The sequence below is a fragment of the Tinamus guttatus genome, unplaced genomic scaffold (genome assembly GCF_059628265.1).
Source record: "Tinamus guttatus ecotype Peru unplaced genomic scaffold, ASM5962826v1 Tinamus_guttatus_pri_ptg000770l, whole genome shotgun sequence".
Classification (NCBI taxonomy): Eukaryota; Metazoa; Chordata; class Aves; order Tinamiformes; family Tinamidae; genus Tinamus; species Tinamus guttatus.
Window position 1 is genome coordinate 106,090 of NW_028289304.1, and position 11,688 is coordinate 117,777.

Consider the following 11,688-nt stretch of genomic DNA (forward strand, 5'->3'; position numbering starts at 1 on the left):
ATGATCAGGGGCCTGGAACATCTGCCCTATGAGGAGAGGCTGAGGGAGCTGGGCCTGTTCAGCCTGGAGAAGAGAAGGTTGAGAGGGGACCTGATCAGTGTCTATAAGTACCTCAAGGGAGGGAGTGAGGAGGATGGTGCTGGTCTCTTTTCAGTGGTGGCCACTGACAGAACTAGAGGTAATGGCCACAAACTGAAGCACCAAAAGTTCCACAGGAACTTAAGGAATTTTTTTTTAACAGTGAGGGTGACAGAGCACTGGAACAGGCTGCCCAGAGAGGTTGTGGAGTCTCCTTCTCTGGAGATCTTCAAAACCCGCTTGGATGCAGTCCTGTGCCACATGCTCTAGGTGACCCTGCATGTGCAGGGGAGTTGGACTAGATGACCTCTAGAGGTCCCGTCCAACCTTAAGCATTCTATGATTCTATGATTCTATGAAGTGCTTCTTTCTCTCAGTCTCATGGCTCTCCTGTCTGTCTTCACCTCCTTGCCAGGTGACAGAGCGGGATGCCCCAGGGTCCTTCCCGAGCCCACACTTTCCGTGCCACAGGCCCTCCAGGCAGGCAGGCCTGGGATCTGCTCCTCCCCTCACCAATCCCACTCCTTGTCCCTGAGCCCTGAAGCTCGCAATCCCCTCAGCTCCAAAGAGGACGTCCCAGCTCTGCACGCCGCACTCAGAGGGGCAGGCTCAGGCTCTCACCCAGCGGTGACAGGACGTAAGCAGGTACTCACAAGCCAACGAGGATGGTCTGCATCAGCAGGAGCAGCAGGCAAAGGAGAGCCAGGCTGAGGGCTGCCCAGCACTAGGGCAGCTGCTTCATCTGCAGAGGAGCTGAGAGAGAGATAACCTGGATGCCCAGGACTCTGTGGGAGAGCAGTAGGGACCCAGGAGGGCACCTGGGGAGCCGGTGTCTCTGCAGGCATCGATCTCCTCCAGACCACGTCCCCAGGAGCTGTTTGGCAGCAGTGCCAGAGCAGATCTCAGGACAGAGCGGGGTGGGAGCACTGCTGGGGGGAAAGGGCCCTGCAAAGATGAGTGAGCTGCAGGAGGGCAAGGGGAAGTGGCAGGAGAGCTGGGAGTGCGACGGGAGTGAGCGGGACAGGGCGTCGCCGTTACCTGGTGCAGGGGGGAAGTGCAGGTCAGTGTACATGACCCTCTCTTCCATCTCTTGGGCTCTTGCGGTGCACTTCATCAGCGAGGCAGCACAGACCTCCCTGACCCCTCTGGTAGCTGGGAGTTACATGAAATGGAAAGTGTCACTTCCTGGTAGCATCCCCAGAGACACCCTTGAGGCCACAGCTTGAGTGAGCCCCAGGCAAGGCCAGGACCCAGGAGTTCCCGGCACGAGGGAACCCAGCAGCACCTCTCACACAGCCCTCACCACATAGGTCGGGCCTCATGTAGGCTCTCCTTACCAGCCCAGTCCCCAGCTTCATGGGGCATCAAACAGCACCACTCTGCTCCTCCCTGGCCTCCTTGCTGGCCCACAGCAGGTCGGAGGCTGTGGGCTGCCACATCCTAGCTCTTCATGCACTCTGCTTTTTCAGTCTGTTGCAGGGACTGGGGGGCTCTGTGTTACCCTAAGGAGCAGGGCCCATCCTTGCCCCCAGATTCGGCATGCTCTGAAGCAGTGAGGCAGCAGCGGCACTTGCACAGATACGGTTTCTGCTGCCTTTTTTGCATCGGGCTGCAGCTGCGTGAGCTCTGGAAAGCCTGTGGCAGCCTGTTCCTTCCCCAAAATACCTGTGGGCTACTCTGCTCTCACTCCCCCTGTACCCTGCTTGTGCCTGGGGGGGGCCTCCCGAGTCCCCCCTCCTCCCCCGGGGATGGGCTGTGCCACGGGGCTCCGCACGGCAGGGCCAAGGCCCAGGCAGTGGAGCGGGACAGGGGCAGCAGCGCCCGGGACTACGTTTCCCAGCGGCTCCCGCCGGGTCTGCGGGTCGCACATGCTCCGTGCGCCGGGTGCCCCTCCCGGCGCGGCGCGGCGGCTCCCGGGGCAGCTCCTGGCGCGGTTCTCCCGCCGCAGCCCACGCTGCGGCCGCCCCGAGCCCGCCTCGCCGTCGGGCCGTGCTGCCGTGTGCGCCGGGGCGCCGGCCCCATGCCCCGCGGTCGCGCGTGGACGCAGGCGGAGATCCGCTGCCTGCTGGAGCTTGTGGGCGCCTGCGGGGAGGTGGCCCTGCTCATGGCCTCCACGTCGCGGCCCAACGAGGCGCTGTGGAGGGACATCTCGCGGGGGCTGGCGGCGGCCGGCTACAGCCGCACCGTGACCCAGTGCCGCTCCAAGTGGAAGGCGCTCAAGCAGGCCTTCTACTCGGAGCGCGAGACGTGCCGGCAGGCCGGGCAGCACTCGCCGCGCGTGCCCCTGCACTACCGCGCCATGAAGGCCATCTGGAAGGTGGCCGGGCGGCCCGTCTTCGGCGAGAGGCGGCTGCCAGGTAGGTCCCGGGGAGCCTTTTGGAGCCAGCGGGGGAGCGTGCAGCTGGGCTGGGGGGGTAGGAGGACTGCTTGACAGTGTCTCTATGTCCCCAACCCCTGTGCTGCTACTCACTAGGAGCTTGCTCCGTGCTGCCAGCTCGGTGCCTCTTCCTCCTCTCTGCCTGATCCCTTCCTGTCTTCCCAGACCGGGTGAAGTTGTCTCCCAGGAAGTGCGGTCCATCCATCGAGGACCACGCTCCATCCTCACCTGAGCAGCAAGGTACCTGCAGGCTGGGGTGGCTGAAGTGGGTCCTGGCGAGGTTTGCATTGCAGAGGGGCTGGAGGGAGCTTACGTGGTTTTGGAGGCCTGGAATGGAGGGCATGGGCATTTATGTCCCTTCCTGGGATGTTGCATTTCTGTCTCCCCTTGTTGATTGCTGCCTTGTGGTGGGCAGCAACTGGTTGTGCTCCCTGGTTCAGGCACAGGACTGGTCCCTGTGGGGCTGTGTCCAAGGCTGCTGTATCCGAGGGTGGCTGGGACCCCTTGTCTCTGCTACTGAAGAGCTCTTCCCATGGCACCTCCCCTGCTGTCCCCTCTGCAGAGCTCATCAGCTGCACGGACACCCTGGGCACGCCACCATCGCAGTGCGCAAAGGACGAGCCCGCGAGCCGTAAGTACAGGTCTGCCCTGCTGCGCCGGGCTGCATGGCCATGACTCCAGCCCAAGCCCGCTCTGGCATGACAGGAACGTGATGGGCCTGAAGAGCGAGGGGCCTTTCTCCCAGGAGGGACCAACTGCAGTATGGTCCCTAGGCAGGGCTGCTCCTGTGCACGGAATGGGGATGATGGGACTTCTCCCTCCAGAGGCTTTGGCTCCGAACCAGCCCCAGGGTGTGAAGGGATAGGGAAAAGTGAGATGGAGGACAAGTCCACAGCTCTGACCCAGACTTGGGCACAGGGAAAATCGCTGGCTTGTGGGGACAGGTGATAGGGCTCAACGCCTCTTAGGGGACAGTGGCCCTGATCAAGTGCAGGGGGCTCTTCTGGCTGTGTGGCAATGCAGGCCTGTGACTCCTCTTTAGCAGGTCCTGGCTCCCCCGCGACACCATAAAACTTAGTTTGGGGAGGGTACGAGTGCCATAGCCCAGAGTGCATGTGCCCCGCAGCTGCCCTGCCGCATACTCGGGCACAGATCCTGCATTCCCTCACTGTCTGCACACCCAGACCAGTGCTTGGGAGTTTGCCACCAAGGGGATCCAGGGTATGTCCTAGGGCCGATTTGTCTAGGCAGGGGAAGGAAACAGTTGCTGTTCCCGCGAACCTGCTCGCTAGCTGGCCAGGATTAGATCAGAAACAGGTTAAACGTCTCCCCTGCAAACATGAGCAAGCAAAATCAGAAGGGTTAGATCTCTGGCTGGTCTTGATCCCAGGGCACTGCACTGCAGGAGCCTTCAGGAAAGCACTGGCTGCTTCATACCCCTCCGCATCTCCCCTTGCTAGCGCCAGGGAGTGACCCCCCAGCATCCTGACCAGCCTTCGTACTGGATAATTACGTTCTGTCTCCATAAATTCCCCCTGCAGTTTCAAGTGGATGTGGGATTCTCCTTCACTCCTGTCCTAATCTGTTATGTAGCGTTGCTGTGCACTGCTAAACAGCTGCTGCCTTCCACCCCAGAGGTGGCTTCATTGCAGTGGTGGGTGAGTGACTCCTGCTTTTGTATCTAGCTTGTAAAATGCTTTGAGGACTGGCAGGGCGCTGTGGAGCTGTGGCTAGGGCATGTTGGGCTGCGAGGCTGGCCGTGGCAGGCGAGGCAGGCCCTAGGCTGGTTGGGTTCCCACCCGGCTCCCAGCAGAGCGCCCATCTCTCCTCTGCTCTCTCCCAGCAGCTCACCTGGACCAGGTTGCTGGAGCGCCTCCTGCTCCCTCTCCTGTAGCACGTAAGGTTTTTTTTGCCCTGCTTGGCCCAGTAACCTTCCTCAGCCCCGTGGGCAGAGGGCTGTGGTGCCAGCAGTTCTCACATGATTCTTGTTGCAGACGCTGGCCGCCCGTTCCCTCCCCTGCCCCATCTTGGTGAGTATGGTGCCTGTTCCATGCTTGCGACGGCTGGGAGGTGATGGTGCCCACTCATGTGCTGCTCTCATTCCAGACTTCCACGTTGCCTTCCCAGCCCTGAAGCAGGAAATTGCTGAAGGAAAGGCTGGTAAGAGTCTGCATTCACTTCTTGCACGGTGCAGCAGGTTCAGCTTGCTTGGGGGGGCAGCTCTGGGCTACCTGCCCATGGAGATGTGGACATGTACCTCCCGGAGGCAACTCTGGCATCAGGGATGCCAGCACGGGCATGGAGTGTGGTGGGCTCTGCGAGCCTTGTGCTCTCTCCATGCCAATCTCTCCTGGCAGGTTGCCCTGGCGAAACATCCCTGGGGATGGGAGCAGGGAACCTGCCAGTGGTTACCAGAGCCTCAGGCTCCCCCAGAAGGGCTGCCGTAAGTGAGCAGACAGCAGCCAGTGAAGAGGCGTCAGGCACAGGCCTGCAAGGTGCGTCCTCACCCCCATCAGCTGCCCTGTGCGCGGGGCAGAGCCGCGTCGCCTCAGGGCACTGCCCAGGGCTGGCTCCTGCTGACCCCGCACCCCGTCTTGCTGCAGGCGCCGGCATTGCAGCCCTGCTCCAGAGCGTGCAGCAGCTTCTGGTGCAGATCCTGCAAACGTCGCAGCAGCAGCAGGTGCTGCTGGAGAGCCTGGCCAGCGACACCATCTCCCACCTCCACGTCATCTCCGACAACCTGGTGCAGGTGGGCGAGACGCTGCACGAACTGCTGCTCTGGGCGCACACCTGCGCCGGCACCCTTCCCAGCTCCCTCGACCGCTATATCAGTCATGTGCCTCTTTTCGAGGGCGGCCTCCGGCCCCCACTGCTCCTCGGGGTGCCCTGCTCCCCTGGTGCTCCCCAAGATTCCCCCTGCCACAAAGAGGAGCCTCTGTGGTCCCCTGCCACTGGTTTTGCGCCCCCGTGAGCGCTGCTGTCCCCTGGGTTCCCGTGGGGGCAGCCCACATCCCCGGAGGGGTTGGCTGTCCCACGCAGTCGCTGCACCGATCTTTATAGCAAAGATCCTGGATATTTTGGGCATTTATAAGAGACAGATTTTAATAAAATTAAAAATCGCTTTTGTAACAGCAACAGCACTCGCACAGCTCTTCTCCCTTCCCAGAGGGGACATTCTCCTTATCACTTTTGAGATGAACAGAAGGGGAACTGGGCTATGTAGAGCATCAGAGAAACCCCCAGGCTGCAAACCGCAGGGCAGATGTGCCTCCTCTGAGCTTGCCCATGCTCACCAACCACCTCCAGCTTGGCCGGGGGCCAGCAGCGCTCCCCGCATCCAGGAAGGGCTATGTAGCTCATGGGGCACATGGAGAGGCAGCGGTGGGCAAGCATGGGGCTGTGCATCGCCCTAGGGAGGGGAAGGCACTGTCAAGGAGTCAAGACCTTGGGCCACCCTGCCATCTATGGGTCTCTATGGGGGACCGTGGCCCAGAGAAGCACCAGCCCCCATGGAGAGGGTGACACTCTGTGCTATCCACATGGCACTGATCCCTGCAGCACCACCAGCCAGACCTGCAGCCCTCTCGGGCTGAGGGAGTCCTGGGCAGAGGGGCACAGGCCCACAGCAGGGCCCATCTGGGGTCTGCCCTGCGCATGGCCTGAGCCGCTACCCCAATCATGCTACCAGCTGGAGCATCTCCTGCTCTGGCCACTTGCCGCGATCTGGCCAGGGAAGGAGAGGGACTGCCTGAGGAAGACTGCTGAGCACATGCGTGCCATGACTGCATGTGGCCCCTGGGTCCACCGGGGCCCATGGCTGGCCTCTGGGTGATGCACAGAAGTCCTGCACACAGCTAGGCTCAGGCGCCAGGCACTCACTTCCAGCACGTGAGCTCGAGGCTGTGGCGGCAAGCACTGTGGGCCTGCAACATGCTCTGCTGGGCCGCCTCCTGCTCGTGCGGGCTCAGGTGGTGGATCACCATGAGGTACCGGTAGTTGCAGACATGCCACCGAACATTATGCTTGGCAAAGCAGGCGCTCATTCTGGCCTGGACCCCCGCCTCCTCGGCCAGGATGCCAATGTAGGCATCTTCCACGGGGATGGGGCGGACATGCTGCGTCGCCTCCAGGATCTTCTCGGCCGCGTCCAGTGAGAGGATGTAGCCGATGCCGCTGGTGTAGGGTGGGTACTCATCGGGCCGGTAGTCCTGGCACGACACGTACCACTTGCTGAGGGCTCGCAGATGACCTGCCGCTTCTTGCGAGAGAAGAGGGAGCCCACGTAGAGGCCCATGCTCACCATGTTGAGCTCAGCCAAGAAGGCAGGGAGGCAATTGGTGTTCACGAAGCAGTCTTCATCCATCTTGAGGATGTAGCGGGGCCGGCACTGCTCGCACGCCCACTTCAAGCCGTGCATGACCTTCAGGGTGAGGTTGTGGTACGTGTCCTGGTAGCTCCCCACTAGCATGTCCCCAAACTCCTGCTGTTCCCTCTGCACACCCAGGGCCACCGCGGCCTCGGCCACCTGCCCCCGCCAGGAACACCGTCTGCCATGGGTGAGTGGGCCAGCCCTCCTGGGCAGCCCAGATCCTCCTGACGACATGCCAGGCCTCTGTATTGCCTGGCGCCAAGGTCACCAGGATGAGCAGCACTTGCCCCTGGGTACAGCGTGCTCCGGCCTGGCTCCCCGCGAGCAACAAGGTGTTCCGGATGGGCTCAGGATTCAGCAATAATCAGCCAGAACAAGGTGACTACATCGAGCATTTATTCAGGTGAAAGCACATAAAATAAGCAAAGTATGGATAACTACTCACGAGGTGATACCTGCTGATCTGAGCCCGAACATCCTCTCAAGCTGGCAGATCAGAGAGAGTTGCTGACCGGCTCCCACAGAGACAGCGCAGGCCTCAAAGTTAGGAGTTTCTTCTCCCCCCGCCCCCACTCTCTCCACACTGTCCACTTTTATACCCAGTGCATCCTGGCACTAGGGTCAGTACGACCCAGGAGGCAGGCCGGAGGGCGGACAAACTCCGCCTCTTGTTGCGCAACTCTCCCCTCCCCCCGGGTGCGCAGGCGCGCATGCCAGTCGGGGGTCCCAGCCCTCAATTTGAGGGTCCTGCCTTCCTCCTCTTCTTCCTCATTTCCGGGTGTTTGACCTCCAAAGCTAGTTTGGAGAATGTCTGTGGTTAAGTTGGCTACAAGCCCAGCTGAGCGGCCAGCTTCAACAGGTTTCCGGGGGGGGCTGCCTGTGAATTGGGCTGAGCAGCTGCATCCGTGCTCCTTATCGCTCAGCCTAGGCAGGCAAACATCTTCTTTCCCAAGGTCTGGCCTCTGCTTCTCACAGGAGATTTTTATGACTCTACAGATCACAGAAATTTCCATCTCCAATACATGCCACCCCGTGATCCGTAGAGATCATAAACAATCATAAAGGTTCTCACCTCCTATACATACCACCCCGCGATCTGTAGAGGTCAATCTATCGTAGCCAAGCACCCAAACAGATAATGTTTTCATAGCAGTTTCAACCATGCCTTGTGTCAGCATCATTATGCAAGGGATACAGCATATGATAATATTGCAAATAGAAATAACAGCTCGAATAACAGTTTCTATAGCCATGGCCAACCCCACGTCCATCGTCCGTCATCGTCCATCATCGTCAATCACCATCCACTCTCAATTGATGAGTCAGGTCCTGTAACGTCCGGACCTGGGCATGCATATACGTGGTGTGATCGCTTAGAGTCATGCAGCACATGCCCCTGCCTTCTCACATCTGTGGTCATGCATAAGCAGAAGCATAGTCATTGCAGCAAGGTTGCGTGCCGAGCCGAGTCTACATCTACTAACAACGATGGCAAAGCTGTCGTTGTAGCACTGCTGGATTTTGCTAGCCAGCATCCCAGTCTGCATAGCGTGGTCGGTGCTTGTGCAGCAGTGATCCCTGGAGCAATGACGTTCTTACATCTCTCTCTCTCTCTCTCTCTCTCTCTCTCTCTCTCTCTCTCTCTCTCTCTCTTTTTTTTTTCTTTTTTAACCTGGTCTGTAAAATGGTAAGCCACCCTACTGTGCAGGATGGCGTAAGCAGTCCAGCGGGCCTACATGTGAGTTAGCAGAGTTAGCATAAGCAATTTTCAGGCAAGTTCTGTGTACTTAGTCACAAGTTAATTACGCTAGCTGTCACTCATGCCAGCAGCAGGCCGTTTGGCCTACACTTGCCTCCTAGATGGCCCTCAGAGAGAGAAATGGCCATCACACATCAAGGTCTGGCATGGCATGTGTCCCCACCGCTCAACGCCTAATGGGTTGCAGCCAACAGCGGAGCTCGAGGTTCTTCTTGGTGGCAAACACAGAGGCCAACCCAGTCTTGCCCTTGACTATGGTAGGAGGCGTTTAGACTTTTCAGCTGGTCATCAAGGTAGTGTCTCACTTGCCTCATGCAGTAGCAAGGTACAATTATGGCAACACACACACAGATTCTCATTAAACATGGGTAACATACACAAAATCACAGCCTCTAGTAAAAACTACACTGTGAGCACACGTATTAGAGTCATTAAACACAGTTTGATTATAACTTTCATTACTTAGCATGTATTTACAAGTTGCTCTAGAACACACACATCCTTTCCCTACATAAACTAATGTGGTTTTACTATTACTCTGTGGATTGATCCCATAATGGCATCTGCCCTCTTTGGTATCAAAAGGAAACATTGCTCGCCTTAAGGGCATCATCTTCAGGGGTGTGGGGGTAGGGGTGGGTAGAGCACAGATAGACCTCCTCGACAGTGACATCCACCAGGGTCAGTATGTAGGTGATGACTGCGCGGAGGACCTGGTCATGGGTGAAGTTCACAGGTCTCCATCATGCTTGAAGCTGTCGCTCTTTCTCTGTGGTCGCGTCCCACACGATTTTTTTTCGGATCTTGATAGGGAGGATTCCGTTGTCTCCATCTCTCAATATACCTGCAATGACACTCTGCACCCACGTCTGGGCCTGGGTGCAACTAAGAACAAAGGACACATTATTTTGTTCAATTCCCAGTGCTTGCAGCACACCTAATGATCTCTACATGGGGTCGCTGGCCCTTCCATGCCCCTCATACTGGACCTTGGCTGTCGCTTCATTCTTGTATTCTATACTGAAATTATGTCCCTGGTCTCTCTGCAAGGATACAAGTCAGAGTATGGCTCTCAATCCTCCTCCTCTTCCCAGAACATCTGGTCCACTTGCGGGGAAAGGCGGGGCAGGGAGGGGGGAAGCCGGGGGGGGAGGGTTTGCCTTAATTTTCAAGAAGTCCTCCTCCGGGATCCCATTCAAGTATTCCTCTATGGTTTAATACCAACCCTTCCCTAGCAGGGAAGAGACTAGAGTTTACTCCAGATTCATATGCTACAGTCGAGGTGGCTACCGCACGATTTACACGGGGTATCCCTCTCATCAGGGTAAGGGGTGTCCACTCTTTGGTCACCCCTCTATTGTTGAGCACCCTGGTTGATTGGATCACCTGGACCTTCCCTGGTCGCAGCACCCCAGCAGTTTCAAGAGTCTGGTGTATGGCTTGATGGCAGTCAGTCACAAGTTTTTCCTTGACAGGCTGGTCACTTAAACCCCAAACAGGGATTACTTCCCCCTTGTACTTTTCTGGGTTCCCGTGCACTACCGTGACCTCCGCTCCCGTGTCCACCAAGGCACGAACCGTTTGTCTATTTTGTTCCGAACAATAAATGGCACGTGTAACAAACGGTCGATCGTCTTGGCGAGCGATGTTACATTGGAACCCTTCGGACACTGGAGCTTGGCCACGCCCCTATTCTTGTTTCAGGCATCCAAGCCCCTCCTGAGGGGGAGAAACTGTCTCCAGCTTCTCCTTCGGTCTGAATCTTAACACTGTCTGCTCTAAATCCTCCCACGGGTGCAACACCTGTGATCTATCAGCCTTGGACATTATTCCTGAGCGCTGCTTCGCAGCCTGGACCGCACGGACATTATATTGGCGTGCTAGTTGGCGTAATACTTCTGTTGGTTTCCATCAATTTCCTGTCTATTAACGCCCTTCTGTAAAAGCAGACGGAAGATCCGAGCTCGCTCCCCGCATTCTGACCCTGCCTTCCCACTCAGACCTCTTTTCTCACTGCCGCCTTTTCCATCCACCTCTAACGTCAATCCTGGAAGGTCCCCTATCTGTTGCAACTTTTCAATTACGTTCTCAATAGGGTTTCCTTGTTCTGACATCAGAACTGGAATTAGATAGGGGCGCCACGCTCCTGAGCATCCCTCCAACAACTTATTTCGCATCACGGGTAACAACGGCTGTTGTAGATAAAGCTCTGGACTTCCCAATTCTATAGCAATCTTCATGGCCTCTGCCTTAAGCATCTGGCATGCTTATCTTATAGTTACCCAGAAGGAGCTGGATGGGGGCCAATCGCTGTCATTAGTGTGGCGGTAAGCGAGACCCTCGGCTACCACAGCAATAAGACTCTTGCCGCTTCCGTCCACTCTTCGCAGGGCGGACTGTACATACATGTCATTAGTTAACCCCAAAAACCTTGAGGCATCAACATTGTCAGTTATCACTGAATCAGCCCCTTCTTCCATTAATCTTACCAACCAGGACTGTGGTTTCTCCCCGGGTTGTTGTTTATATTTTGCTAGCAGATTCTTAATATCTTCAGGGGTAAAATCGGTTAGTTCATCCTGTCGCACCACCTGTCCCTGCCCTGTCAGCACAGCTTTCTTTCATATTACCGGGGCGGCTCGCCTTTTTGGTTTGTCCTGCGATGGGCCCTTCTCCTCTGGTGTGGGGCCTTCCTCGTCTGATTCCCAAATATCCCCATCCCAAGTTTCCGGGTCCCAGTCAGGGTCGGTGATAATAGTCCGCACCCAGCTTCCCTTCTGCCCCGGTTTTCTCCCTCTCCTGTTCTTTACCACTCGTATCGCGTAATGTGTCACCAGTTTAGCACATTTCTCCTCCAGGAGCTCCCTCTGATCATTGACCTCCAGCAGAGCCTGCCTCTGCACCACCTGGGTGGCTCCGACTGCCTGCAATTGCTCTTAGAGGAGCTGATTCCTCTCCTGATCCTCCTTTAACTGCCCCGCTAAAATCTTACATGCACACAGAAGAGCACCTCCCATCCGATCGGCATGTTCCAGTCGGACCAAGTTCTTAGTATGGTCCGTCTCCCCAAACTGACCCCAATACTGTTAACACCACCATGGGGTC

General features: G+C 57.4%; 1 protein-coding gene and 1 pseudogene across 1 annotated transcript; one reads left to right on the forward strand and one right to left on the reverse strand.

Moving 5' to 3' along the window:
- Window positions 1–2,098: 2,098 nt before the first annotated feature.
- Window positions 2,099–5,466, forward strand: LOC148591506 (uncharacterized). Its single transcript, XM_088537439.1, has 8 exons — window positions 2,099–2,435; window positions 2,621–2,695; window positions 3,018–3,086; window positions 4,299–4,352; window positions 4,450–4,485; window positions 4,562–4,615; window positions 4,813–4,950; window positions 5,059–5,466. Exons 1-8 carry the CDS (start codon window positions 2,099–2,101, stop codon window positions 5,424–5,426), a joined length of 1,131 nt encoding a protein of 376 aa, XP_088393565.1. The 3' UTR covers window positions 5,427–5,466.
- Window positions 5,467–6,330: 864 nt separating this feature from the next.
- On the reverse strand, window positions 6,331–8,371 carry LOC104569640 (beta-1,3-galactosyltransferase 1-like; annotated as a pseudogene).
- Window positions 8,372–11,688: the final 3,317 nt, after the last annotated feature.

Excerpts from the sequence above, each read along its gene's own strand:
- LOC148591506 (XM_088537439.1), top strand. The coding sequence starts at position 2,099 with ATGCCCCGCGGTCGCGCGTGGACGCAGGCGGAGATCCGCTGCCTGCTG. Across the intron at positions 3,087-4,298 it reads AAAGGACGAGCCCGCGAGCC|CAGCTCACCTGGACCAGGTT; the intron begins GTAAGTACAGGT and ends GCTCTCTCCCAG. Across the intron at positions 4,486-4,561 it reads CCCTCCCCTGCCCCATCTTG|ACTTCCACGTTGCCTTCCCA; the intron begins GTGAGTATGGTG and ends CTCTCATTCCAG.